This window comes from Pithys albifrons, chromosome 2 (assembly GCF_047495875.1).
Source record: "Pithys albifrons albifrons isolate INPA30051 chromosome 2, PitAlb_v1, whole genome shotgun sequence".
NCBI classification, from domain to species: domain Eukaryota; kingdom Metazoa; phylum Chordata; class Aves; order Passeriformes; family Thamnophilidae; genus Pithys; species Pithys albifrons.
Genome location: NC_092459.1, coordinates 78,984,249 through 78,998,804, shown reverse-complemented (window position 1 = coordinate 78,998,804; position 14,556 = coordinate 78,984,249). Strand labels below are relative to the sequence as shown.

The following is a 14,556-nucleotide window of genomic DNA, read 5'->3' as shown; positions in this document are numbered from 1 at the left end:
TACTGTATAGAGGACTTCTTTATGTTAGAAGCGAATACCTGTAGATGGTTCTGGTATCAAAATTTTGTGTGCATACTGGCCTTAGAAGGAGTGAAGAAATAGATTTTAAGTTTCTCTAATGACTTTGAGATTTGTTTGCTTTAAGTCTCAGCATGTGTAATAGCTGAGAAGAATTTGAGCCATATTTCAGTTTTTTTTCAACCACTTCCTGTGTTGATTTGAAACTTTTGAAGCATTTTTAGTGACCAAAATGGAGTTTGTATTTTTCTATACAACTAAAGCACAGAATGATTTTATAATATTCCCTTTGATTTCATTGTCAATACATAGAAATCACTTCTAAGCATAGCACCAGAATCAAAAATATACTTGAAATTAAAACTTAACAAGGACATGATTCAAAACTTCCAGAACACTAATTTCACTCTTATTTCCTAAAAGAAAACATCTTTTAGAAACGAAATTCCAGATACTTCCCAAACATTTTCATCCCCACTGTATATAACTCGCTGTCTGGAGGCTGCTATAGTAGTTACAGGAGTTGTGATTTTACAAATACAATTTCCAAATGGTATTTGCTATATAAATTTGAAAAAAATATTAGCTTTTCAAGGTTCATCTGTTTTCTTTACTACATGGTAGGAGGAAAAATGACTCATCATCATTAGAGAGGCATGATATGAGATAAGCAGAGCTATCACTGCTATAGTTATAGTGTTTATATTGCACAATATCTGTGAATTTAGGTTGAAATGGAAATGGCATGGCATTAAAGATATACAGCAGAATAAAAATTTTGACTCATTCTGATAATCATTGTCAAAGTAAGACCTTAAGGGAAAAAGGCAGATGAGATTGCCCTTTATTCTCTTCTTATTTTGTCTCTTGTGTTTAAAACTATCAATTGACTTTGTATGAGTGCTCAGTGTAGGAGGTCCTATGGCACTGTCCTCTGGTATTGTCAAACAGACTATAGAAGCATAGCACAATGAAGCACATCCATCTTAGTTCTATACAAGCCTTCTACATCTGCTTAATTTAGGAGAATTATCCATTAAGAGCCTTTCTGATGTGGCAAATCAGCTTTTTGTTGAGAAATGTTTTAACAGCCACACTCTGTCAGGAGAATTTTTTTGACATTGGCCTTATCAGGAAGTACTGAAACACTGCATTTTTGTTTTATTATATTTCCATTGGAAACTGTCGTATGAGTCAGAAAGATGAAGATGAAAAATTCTGTTTTATGCTTTAAAAAAGGTTTTAGCCCTGTTGAATCACACATTTTGATAGCTCTAAAGGAATTTTTTTTTAATTTTTCACTTTGTGCAAAGCTTTGATGTTTGGTGTTGAGGTTCCACATCATATCAAAATGAAGTTTAAGAGCCTCAGAATTTGCTGCAAGGTAAGAAACTCTGGTGTCTCATGAATTCTGTTATGGTTAGTGAAGCGTCCTTTTGAGGATGCACTTTTGGCTGAGGAAGCTCAGAGAATATCAGAAGTCAGGGGCTTTATTGAGCAACCACAGAATATGATCAACACAGCAAATCTTCATTATTCATTTAAATTGTCACATTAGAAATGCTGATTATAGTCCTTAGCAGAGAGACTTGCTGTTCCAATGTGTTGAAATAGCAATTAGTATAGATGCTTCCATACTAAAATTATTGAATGATCTGTGCAACAAAAACCAGCAGAATAACTTCCAGCTCTGCCTTCACAGAAATGCTTGGTTTGGTGATGATCTTCTCTACTAAGTTAGAGTACAGCAAGTTTAGGCAGCACTAAACCATTACATGATTGAATTTGCTTGATATGTAGCAATAGTTACTTGTGGGTGCTTCATCCTCAGAACCTGTGCTCAGAGCTGTAATTTTCCTCTGTTTTCTCAGTGCACTCATGTTCCTGCTGATAAAAAACTTGTCTGCTTTTGTTAGCCTACTTGCTACAAAGAAGAAAACACTAACTAGCAAGGACATCTTTCATAATGCAAGCTAAATGGTAATTTTAAATGAGTGAGAAGGGAAAGTTGCTGAAATTTAAAGTATATTAACTGTTGTGAAACCATCTTGCTTTCTTTCCTTGAGTGACAATCATTTCTAGAGGCATGACCTGGGAGGGGAACCTCATTGTATTAGTAACAAATATGGACATCAATTTTAAAGTTGAATCTATAGATCTTTTTTAATATACTCACCTAAACTTGTAAAAAAAAAAGAAGATAATTAGAAGCATATAAATATATGTATGTATGTATGGTCAGACTTCACGAACAAAGATTTGGGAAGGGCTCTTTCCATGTAGTGTGCCCTTCCAGCCTGCACAGTGGATTTTTTTAGGTGAGGCACAGCATGTGCAGAACTGGCCCCAGAAGTCCTCGGGACTGTCACAGCACCCGGTACTAACCAGGGCTGACCCTGCTGAGCATCCGAGATCTGACGGCATGGGATGGCAGGGAGGCATTGAACTGCCAGGGGATGGTCTCCACTTAGACTCAAACTCAGGTCCTTGGGATTCAGAGTCCAGAGTGCTCTCCTTTCCACCATGGGAATGCCCATATGAATATACTCTAACAGCCATTACTTAAAACAATGGAATGCTTGTGTTTCAGAAATGACAATGGTTGAAGACATACTCTTTGCAAAGTCAATAGAAGATGAGCATAAAGAATTTGAGATGCACACAATCTTTTGACATTTTCTGACTGATTTGATTTGCTGCTGTGTTTGTGTGCTGAATGACAAATAGACTGGTCATCTGTCACTTGAGATCAGCATGTTCTACTGACTGTTAAATGTGGCTACCAAAAAAAACTCCTGCTCCCCTGAGATATGGCTCTCTGCTGACTCTATGGAAAAAACACTGGACCTTAAACTACCATATTTCCCAGTGCCGTACAGCAAGGAGAATGACACTGTACAAGCAGAGTCAGGCACATTAAAGGTTGGTCCCACAGCAGCTGGAAAGTGCTCTCAAGAGGCACAAAGTGGGAACCATTTACTAGCGCAAAAGCTTTACAAAGTAGGATTCATATTGTTGTGAATCGTTTCTGTGAAGGCCATGCAGTGAACTTCCTGAGTTTGTGGAAGGGGTCAACACTGCCAGTTTGGCAGCAGTGAAGGCAGCAACATATCTGTGAGGAAACAAGGCCATGTGTAAGCATGAGCCTGTATTGCCATCCATTGGACAGTATTTGCTGAAAACAGTGCTATGACAAGCATTTATTTGTATATTGGTATTCGAAAGGAGCCCAGTTTTATGCAGGGTCATATAAAATTAACAGAATAGAAAGGAGGACTCAAACAGCCTAATATATACCTAGTTTCTAAATATAAACCTTCCTCATACAAAGTGAAGCAGAAATTAGAAGGGGATAAACTACTTAAATATTCCCTCCTGTTTTGCATCAAGAAAACTTCTCACCAGTCATATTACTGCTAGTCCCTTTTCCCTGTATTTTAGAGTGGTGCCATTCCCAGGCTATCAAGCCCACTGCCATAATCAGGCTATTTGCTACTCCAGACACAAGCACCCTTTGCTGCTGTCCACCAATTTGTTATCTGACAATAAGATAGCAAGAGAATCGTAGTAATTGCTGAGGCTAGATTGAACATGGTGTATTTATTTCACTGACAGATGTTTATTCTCTCCTGGGCCTCAACACAGAAGTCTTGTCTGCTTTTACCTTCCACTAATAAACAGTAGTCCTGGTACTGAGTACCTATTTCTTTACTAATCCTATTTTTTAACCCAAGAGAAGGTATATTATATGTTCCTGAGTCTGCAGTTGATGGTTAAGGAAGAAATGGTGGCCATCAACAATTTTGCATAATATATGGATGTGTTCTCAAATATTAAATGGAGAAACCAAAATCCAAATAAATGGTTGCATACAGGGGCTGGGAAGAAGAGGGACAGAACCAGTTTGGATAGATACGTGAATGGTTGTGTGTAAATGTTCCCTCACTGAGGGTGATTTTACATCTTGATACTATTTATTCTTACTCTGACAATGTAAACAGCAAAGATGCAACAGGTGATAAAAGTAGTCTTTACGTCACTGCATACTCCTAGGCAACTGTATGAACATAGTTTTTCTCTATATTTTGTGAAAGAAAAAAAAATGAGCTACAGCATCATCTTCACAAAGAGCTTTTATACTCATGAGTTTAAGTTATAAAAGACCCATCCTGTGTTCACAGTAAGACACCATCAGTTCTCAGTTGTTTCATCCAAAAGAAATAAAACATTGAAATGTACAGTAAAATAACATCAAGAATAGAATCCAGACTCCAGGACGTGCACTGCTTTTTATTACACTAACACTTCCAGGCTGATCTTTTCAAAATGATTCTCTGTTCTCTAGTCCCCCACATCCACAGCACAGCATGGGGAACTACTATATTTACTAGAGAAATACAGACCAGAGGTCAGATCATGGGCTAGTGGTCCAGTTTTGTTCAGAATAATGTCTTTTTTATCATTCTTCTACTCGATACTGGATGGCTGAAAATTATTCTCTCGAGTCATGTAAACTTACAAGTGCTTCCCATAAGCCAGTGGACTAGTGTATCAAAGGATACCTCTGCACATAATGACTGTGATGGTAGGGGTGGCAGAAAACAGGAGGTTTTTGCAGAAATTGTTTCTTTGTCCAGGCTTCAAGAGACATTCCTAAAATGGAGACATTGGTGATGTCTGTGTGGTCATTGCCTGATACTGATGGAAAACAAAGTAATTTGTTTCTAAATCATATTTGATTAATGTGGTGCCAAGTTATTTGTCAAAGCAGAAAGGTTACTTTTGAATTCCTATAAAAATATCATAGACAAAAAGTCAATACTAGCTGTAGGGTTGCAATTAATAACTTACAAATGCTGATGTGAATGTTCCTAGGGAAACACAGCAGCGAGGGAATTGGCTTGGTAAACGGAAGCATATAAGGATATATTGTCTCTAAGTTTTACTTCTTGCTTTGCTAAGTTTAGTGTGGTTGTTGGGAGTATAATTTATGAAATGACTGGCATATATACTCACATATATGAGCATATACCATACTTCAATTTTCAAAATTTTACATAGAAATACAGTACTCAATATGAATGGTATGACTAAGTTTAATTTTAACCCAAGAGATGTTGAATAAAAGGGTAATTCATGTCTATCTCAATTTTTTATAAATCTTCATTGATGGATAAATCTTGCTAGACAATTTGCATTGTCAAAAGAACTTATATTTAAGTGAATATTTGGGAATTATCCTCAAGAGCTAAAAAAATTTGCCTTTATTGTGGCAAGTGGCTTGAAGTGCATATGTAAAGAACTACCATGAGAACTACCATGAGATTTTTATGTCTGAGAACAGACCGAGTCATATCTGCTTCAGATAGTTGTGCAGCACAGTTATTGACATTTAGAACAAATTCATTTGTAATCTCTGAATAGTAATGAAAGACTGCAAATGAAAAATTTGCTGAATTCAGTGGAAGTACGATTTGGAGCAAAGGTCGGTTTTATTTGTAACACAGTTCATTCCATACTATATGATGTAAGTGATTTTTATTATGCCAAGCAATTGAGTATAATAAAGTCTTGAAACAATCCCATATTTTAGTAAAACCTGAATGGGATAGATTTTCAGTCAGACTAATGCTCCAAAGTATAGGTACTTACAATTTGAATAACTTATTTTCTTTTCCCTTTTGAAAATGTAGCCCTGCAGCAGACCTTTGAAGTGTAAACTCTAAGACATAGCAGTATTTAAAATAATCATGGATCTGGAGGAAATAGCACAAAAACATCCAGCACAGCTTAATCAAAAATAGAAATTCATTTGGACTTTCTGTGGTCTACTGAATATTAAAACATTTCATATTTCAAATAGAAAAAAAGAAGCCTTGAGCAAAGTTCTGATCATAGTTACTAACATTTCTGGTGTAACACTTGAATATTAGGATTACAGTTGGAAGTTTCTACTCAGTTTCCACAAAGTTTCTTGTATCTCGTATTTTGTATTTATTACTATTAGCTGAATAATAGCTAGGCTGTGGAACAATGGGAATAAAACACTGAAAACCTCAGATGACAACTTTGGCCCAACAAAGTATTTTTATTCTTCAATTTCTTGGCATTTTGTCATGAAATTCCTGTTTTGGGACTTTCTGTTATAGCCTGTGTCCCCATGCTGGGTTGTATCTCTGAAATATTTTGTACAACTGTATTGCTGTAGAATTTTTTTATTGAGATGATGTTTGCCATTGGAAATGTTTCTGTATGTGTAAGAATGGCTGGCTAATGAACATTCCTGGGAAACTTCTGGCTCAGGAGCTTCAGCCAAGCATCACATTATGCTCATGTACTTCGCATCACTAAATCTTTGCGAAGGGTGTATTTTAGTTAAAACAACTAAATTAAACAGCTTGGGTTATTCAGGAAATCTACACTTATCAAAGGGGTATTTTTTGGGCATCAGTTTTCAGAGTCTTAAGCAAAGAGAACAGCAAGAGCATGAGTCATTGAAAGAGTGTTTTGAAATAGCAACAGTGGAAAAAAAAAATTTTTCTACCCAACTGTATAAATTAATTATGATTGTATAGGAACACTTCGTGAGGAAGGCAGTGCCTTGATAATGTTGCTGGGCAAATGTCAAAACTCTAAGTCACTGTGTCTCCACAGACTTTCTTCGTGGACTAAAAATCACAAGTCAATTTATGTATTCATCCTTCAATTAGGACTTCAGGATTTTCCCTTTGAAAATCCTCCGTGAATATGAAGTGTCTAACAGAAATTACATTGCTGCTTCACTTCCTTCCACTGCCATCTGTGTGTGGGTGTCTTTGGGGGGCAGTATGGCAAGAATTAGAAGAACTGTTTGAGAAGGCAAGTATTGTATTTCTTAATGATATTAAGGTGGAAATATGAAAAAAAACGCATAACTGCTTGAAGCACTGTGAGGAGTTTCACAAAGCTTTTTTGTTGAACTTGAAGGGTATTTGGTTTTACACACTATTTTCAAAATGCTGATGTAAAACATGCGAAAGTGTCTGTTGTGGCAGAGAGAATCTCGGGCAGCTTTTACTGCATTGTAGAGACTATCCAAGTGCAACATGCAAACACTTACTGGCATGTGTATGAGAGAAAGAACACATGATTATCTATCTCCCTGTTTTCTACCCAAAGTTGTCAGGAAGATACCATGAAACATCTAGTAGATCTAAAAAGAATGTTAGATGAACTATTTATGCAAGTATCGAATTTTGCACTCAAGAATATGTTGTCAGTTTTCCTGAAATAATCTTGGATAAATTTTTCAGAGTGAGAATTCAAGATAGACAACAGCGATGTTACTGTTGCCCTTTTACACATTATTTCAGGACTTGGAGGTCAAACTTGGGATAGGAGAAATATATCCATTTCCTTCTCGGCTTTTCTTGTGGGAGGCAGCTCTCATGTTCACACGCTGCTGTGTGTTGCACCAGGATACACTTGCCAATGCTGGTCTACTTTGCTTTCATCAGCCTTCACAGCAGTAGAGAGGCGACTTCAGGTGCTCAACTCCCCACATGGGTGTCCTACAGGATAGTAAATAATTTATTTTCTTCTGTTATCTCCTGAACTATTTAACACAAAAGAGTTACAGTTTCAGCAAAAGGAATTAAAATGTGGCCCAACCATAATGCCTCAAGACTGGTGTGGAAATACTCAAGTACCTAAAACTTCTTGTGTCTGACCAGAAGTTTGGACTAAGGCACCTCATGATTTAGAGAATATAATCGGCTGACAGTTCTCTTCTGTGTGGAGTTTCTCACTCTCTTTATAAAGAAGTTACATTGTCAGTGAGAGAGAAAAAAGTGTTCTTTAGGCTGCTGACTAGGCACTAACCTACAAGGTGTGGCATTGATCTTGCAGCTTTCTTGCCTGTTGATTTACACAGTACACATGGGTGCTGGAAAGAGCATAGACATAGTTATGCTTGGTGCTTGGAGTGTTCCTGCCCTCCACTTCGTATTGGATCCAAAACTATACTGGAGGATGTGATTTAACTTAAGCTCCCAAAGGTAGTGACAGATGAAGACTGTGATGAGCTGCTGAATCCTGGGCTGTTTCTCTTAATAGTACCTAGATGTGTCTGCATGTGTTTGAAGGGTAAGGAGAGGAATTGATTGAGAGGAGAGGAAGGATGGGACATAATGATGAAGAAAACTGCAAGTCGTTTATCTTCTTATCTTCTTTTACCATTATTTAAGATTTCTGATGAACAGGAAATCAAGCTGGTCTCACTGATAAGTCTTTTGGTCACCTTTCTAATCTCAGACTTTAGAAGTTTTGCTTGAAGTATGCATACAGTGTTTAAAAATTGTGTGGGTTTTCTCCTGTTTTGTTTGTGGGGATTTTTTTGTTGCTGTTTTTTGTCCTTTCTTTTTGATTTTTTTTACTTTAAGATTTGTCATAGGTGAAATTTCTTCAGGGCAACCTTCTGGTGTTCAGAATTCTACTTATATTTTCTGGGCTTGAGTCTTTTTTGTTTGTGTATGAATGTGGACATGTTTTTGCCTATTTCTTTAAATAAGTTGAAATTCTGCCTTATTTTTTGGACTTGAGTAAGATCTTGTGAATTTTTTAGCCTTCATTGGATAGGTGCTCGCATTTAAGGAATCTCACTGTTACATTTCAGTGTCTAAAAAACCCCTTTTTTCAAATGTTTTCTGCTAGTACTTGCTTTAATTTATTATTACAAGTTATCCCTTTACCTTGTCCAGTGGAATTTGCTTTAAAAATTGGCATGACAATGGAAGGTTCGTTTTGGATTTCAAAATTCCATTGGCAATTTGACTTAAGTCTCCTGCACCTTATATGTCTAAAAGACAGATTTGCCTTTGAAGCTGCTTACTGGAAGTGAGGCAGAGAGACCTGGAGAACTTAACTTGAGAATCTGCTTTGAAAATGCTGCTACTGGGGCTTTGTTGTCACACACTGAGCAGCATACAAGAACTGAGTATCTGACACAGCAAACATTTTCTATTTTGAATTGCTGAAGTTTTCCTTTACAGAAGAGTTCAATACTGAGATAGTGGCTTTGGTGAAATTTATATCATCTGACTGGCTTGTCTTTTTGCTGGATTCCTTGTGACAAGACACGTTCAGGCTTGAAAGTTAAAGAATTTTCATCCTATAAGTATTAGTCCTTGTTTACAAATAATGAAGTTTATAGTCTTGGATCATAATTCCTACAGATGTGAAGTTTGGTATATGAAAAAGTACATGAATTTACTGGTCACTATGTTTTTTCAAAGCTAGGACTGTTTTCCTGTTTTCACCTGTTTTGATGTGTTATATTTTTTTTCCTAAGATTAAGAAATCAGAGTAATGGTTTTGCTTTTAGAAACACATTTACATGAGTAAGAAATCTTAGAAAAGGGCACAGGGATGATTGAATGAAACAATCTTGTTGATTAGACATTGAAAGTAGTAGCTAAAAAACACCCAGCAAGCTCTACAAGATAATACCTTTGTTATTCTTCTAGGACTAGAGTTGGCCCCAAAAATTATGAACTGGTAAATTTCTCCCTTGTGGTATCACAAATTACCCACAACTTTGTTTTACTTAAAGAGCCTTCACACTAAAAGAAGAGTGTTCATGTTGATATTTATTTGTCTGGGCTGTTGTCATTAAAGTCAGGCATCTGGAATTATCAGTGTTCAAATGCGATAGCTGCTTAAACTGCTTAGCTGCTGTTCAGGCTTTCAGGTGCCAGGGGACTGGCTTCAGTGTGAAAATATGCAAAGAGCAGCAATGAATGTTCAGAATCAGGTGGTGCAATTGTTAAGAAACCCCATTTCCCACTATTATTTATAATAACCCAAAAGGCTGTGTACCATACGGAGGTGAAATTTCTGATGTGTAGACCGTGTATGCAAATGTGATGGCAGGAGCTGACTGAGGATTTTGGCATGTCACTGTAGGAAAGTTTTCAAGAGGGGTAAAAAAGGAAAGAAGTGTTTGAAGGTGAGATAAAGAGAATAGAAAATTTCTTCCCATATGGTACCTGAGAGATTTGATGGAAGACAAAGTTAAGAGTCAGTATTCAAAAGTGTAATAATTTTTTTCTCATCTTTGAAGATTTAGGAAAATATTTATGGCTCACTAACTTCTCTATTCAGCTGACATGAAAATATAGCTATGCTTGAAACTGTGTTATTAAGTCTATGAAGTTTGTCTTATACTAAGCTAAAATTCTTCCTTCAGTGTCAGTTGTGTAAAGTTCATATGTATAAATAAGGAACTGAAATTGCATTTATAAAAATGCATAAAAATAGAATATTTTTATGTGGGAATATCTGCCAGAAACATTTGGTACACCTCAAACAGCATGCAATCGTAAATTGCCCCATTTAAGAAATAAAGCCATGTAAATGCTTGTACAATCTCTACAGATTTTCATTGCTATGTAATCAAATTAGTAAGGTATACACACATGGAAATTTATGATATCATCAATGAGGTTTTGTAAAAGACATGATAAAGCTATTCACTATGTGTAATAAAAAAATGCTACAGAACTATATTCTTTAAAATTAAGAAAGTAAGGAGAAGTAAATTTCCTTTCTTCTCTGAAATGCCTTTTTAAAATATCATTTTCATTACCTTAAGAAAACCAAAGGCAATTACGCACTATGCATAGTACAGAAAAATCTGAATCTAGGGAGTGACAAGGGAAATATGCTCAACATTCTATTGTTATGTATTATTGTATATTCCAGAGATTTTATTGATTTGGTTTATATTTGTGTGAGTTGTGTAGATTTTTATTATTCTTTCAAAGTTTATAGAAGAATTTTCTTATTATGTTTGCTGGGAAATGGATGAGCATCTTAAATATTGGCTCTGTAAGGAAATATTATGTAACATTTCTCCCTGTTACATTCCTTGTCTGAACTGGAGGCATCATGAAACACGAAGAACATACACATAACACCCCATCAGTGTTTCACTACATTTTCCCTTTAAGCCAATTTGGTTATTTAAAGTTGTTAAATCATGAATGTAGGATTTGTGTTTTTGTTGGGGGGGGGGGGGTGTTTTTTTGTTTGGTTGGTTGGTTGGGTTTTTTTTTATCTGCAGCACTGCTTCATAATTTATTTTGTAGTTCATGTTCACAGAGGGTGAAGTTCAACTGTAGCTTTCAGTCTGAAAAACAAGGCTTGTGACATAAAGTGCAAAGTGTAACAGAAGTGCATGCCCAAGAGGAGCAGATGGGTCAGGAATTAAGAGGTGATGTTGGAAGGGTACTCAGTGTGAAAAGCAGCAAGGAATCTGGTATCAAAGGTGTTAAGAAGTGAGCAATACCATGGGACTTTAAAACAATACAGGAAATTAAATAGAAAGAAATGGATAGGCAGTAAATGAAGGGATACAGAAGATGAGACTGGAGCAATGAGGAAAGAGCTTAAGTACAAAGGGAAAAATTAATTCTGCCTAGAACTTAGCCATGAGGTGGACTCTGATACATTGGCAGTACATATGTAGGTAACTGAAGATGCTTTAGCTGGTAAATAATTTTAAAGGAGAGTAAAAAAGAATTTGTATTAACTTTATAAAGTGTTTGTTTTGCCATGTAAATTTTGCAGTAGCTCAATATTTAAAATGTTGACCATTATCATACACTTAATCCACTTCTATTACTTTTTATAAGTCAGCCTAAAGAAAGAATGAATGCTATGGTTCCCTGCTAAAGCAAAGCTAAAAAAAAGGCAAAAATAAAATAGAATGGTCAAGGTTTGTTTTATTTTTTTTTTCCTTAGATAAACTGAGGAAAAAATGTAGGCCTTTTCCATGGAAGAACAATATGAATTGCCTCAGGGATCTGAAGAATAGGAATAGAAAATTTACTAATCTAAACATGCCTGTTGTTTTGTTCCTAGGTTCAGACATTGTTCAGTGGTTAACGAAGAACTTATCTATAGAAGACCCAGGTAATTTTTTGGTTTTTGTTTTCATGTCTGCAAATTCTAGTTTGGTTTTTTTTTTAATTATTGTACCTGACTTTGTTGTTTTCTGTTGTGATGGGGTTGGTCTGGCAGCATTTGACCAGCATAATTTCATTAGCAAAACAGACATCATCATGCCTTAGAAACCTTTGCTAAGAATCTGAGGATTTTGTGTGCCCATTTTATTGGAGCAGGTACCAGGATGGACAAGAATGATAATGATAGTTGCTTTACTTAGTAGAGAATGCATTTAAGTCTGAGTCTGTGAGTAATTTCCCCGATCTACAAGAATCTTATTACCTAATCAGAAATGTTCCATAAAGGAATTATTTCTAGTAGAGAAGGCTGGATCATAGAATTAAAATATTCTGTGGAAATTCCTGGGGGTTTTTAGGTTACAGGAAAGATAATCTTCCTTCTCTAAAGAATGATAAGAAATACTTTCCCCCCCCCCCCCTCCCCCCCACTCTGTTTTTTGGAATGGAATCTATGTTTTAATTTGCTTTTTTGCTTTTGTTTTTTTATTTTAAAAATGTGTTTTTCTGTCATATTAAAATCAAAGTATGATCATCATGAGATTCCAGCAAAAAGTAAAATCAATGTGTTTAAAATAGTTTCTCCTTCCTCAATTCACAATCAATACACCATTTGATACTTGGAAGTATCCAGTTCACAACATATTGATATGTTATGTGACAAAGATCACTAAATAGTTCTAATTTTATGTAACTTTAAACAGTGTCATAAGTTTTCATCCTGAAGATAATGTGGAGGTTGCCAGAGACCTAAGTGTGATACCAAATTTCTCAATTGTCAGCTACAAAACTCTCACCTATCTGTATTTAAGTTTGAAAGATTGCCATTCTATGTTTATTTGATATGGAAGCTTAACCTTTATTTGTCAAACCAGAACTGCAGAACTGGCATAGGCTGTGATTCAGATTGCCTGGTTGTTGTGAAATTGAGAAGAGAAAAAACCTTATGTTAAACAGAAAACCCCGTTCCCTGGTTCCTTATGTTCATATTCAATTAAAATTAAGCAAACAGACAAACTACTAACATATGTAACCAGAACAGCACAGTAATTTAACTTAAACTGGGGTTTAAGTATGGGAAAAAACCTATGGAAAATGTCAAAAATGTCTTATGTGTATTGGTCATAGTCCAAAGTCAGCTATCTGGAGCTGGCTGAATGCAAATCTTGAGAAAGCAAATAGCCCTAAATGGTTTCTCTGGGTAATGCTCAGAATTGCCAGTGCAAAGAACCTGACAGATGGTGAGCAAGAGCTATTCACATGACAAAACTTCAGAAAATGTTCTGTTATATAAAATCTTCAGGTGTGGGGTTTTTTTTCCATTTCTAGAGAAGACAATGTAGAATTTCCTGTGGAACAGCCCTATATTTCTGTGATCTGTTGATTTGGATTTCCAGTATCTTCTGTCCACTTTTAGCCAATGTGTCTGGGTTTTACTTGGCTGTGTTTTGAAATTCCCCTTAGGGTCCTGTTACAAAGTTCTTCTGGTGCTGTGTGGTTTTGTAATGTGGAAATAAATAATGCCTCAGTAGCACTGAAAGTTATCATCTCCATCTGACTCTGATATCAGGCACATACCTGTAAGAACAACATAAAGTAGATCTTGGATCACATATTTTAAGAGTGTATTCTACCCTGTCCAGAAAAATGTAAGGATCATTTGCATACCTCATCTACCAGTGCTGTGAACTACTCATGCAAAGAAAGCATGCAAATTGAGATTTCAGGGCTAAGTAGACAGGTTCACAGAATCATAGAACAGACCAGGTTAGAAGGGATCTCAGAAGATCATGTGGTTCAATGTTTCATGGGAAAGTGAATCTGGATGAGATTATCTACCACTATGTCTAGTCTTGTCTTGAACACCATTGATGGGGACTCCACCTGTGGAGAATGTTCCAGTGATTTTGTTCTCACTGAAAAAATTTCTTTCCTATACCAAGATGAAATCTCTCTCCATGCGGCTGTGCCCATTGCCCCTTATCCTCTCAGTGTGGCTCCTTGTTAAGAGAATCTCCATCCTTAAGTACTAGAAAACTGTTGAAGTCCCGTCTTGAGCCTTCTCTTCTCCAAGGTGAAAACACCCAACTCCTTCAGTAAACTTGTTATTTGATAAAACACAGAACTTGTAAGAAGGCAATGACACTACCATGCACCAAGAAAAAATACTTCGTAGTGTAATTTTTTCCTTTGTTTTGCATTGGAAATACAAATCCAATTCCATTTAAGTGGGAATGAACTAGTCTGCTTTATAGATAGTGGGAAAACCTAAGGCAGAAAAAAGGTCTGACTGCAACATCTACTTTCAGTGTGTTATATTGAAGTGTAAAGCTTTCATCTGGAAACAGTAAATTCCAGTAAAAAAAAGTTACAAGCTGAAACTTGTATACTGCCAGTCTATAAAACCCTGCAAATTTTTTGTAAATGGAAAATAATTTTCAGTGGAAGATTTGAAGGATTTTGGCTTGCTGCTGTAAATCTCCATCAATAAAATAAAGTGCAGATGATAGATGGATTCTGCTAAATTATACCAGAT

General features: G+C 36.0%; 1 protein-coding gene across 12 annotated transcripts in view; it reads left to right on the top strand.

The window, feature by feature from the left end:
* Positions 1-14,556, top strand: part of RGS7 (regulator of G protein signaling 7) — a 269,020-nt gene that overhangs the window by 151,245 nt on the left and 103,219 nt on the right. For all 12 annotated transcript variants that reach the window (XM_071549622.1, XM_071549613.1, XM_071549612.1 and 9 more), the window contains one exon: positions 11,920-11,970. In XM_071549622.1, the coding sequence (XP_071405723.1) occupies positions 11,920-11,970 (51 nt within the window). The remainder of the gene's footprint in view (positions 1-11,919; positions 11,971-14,556) is intronic.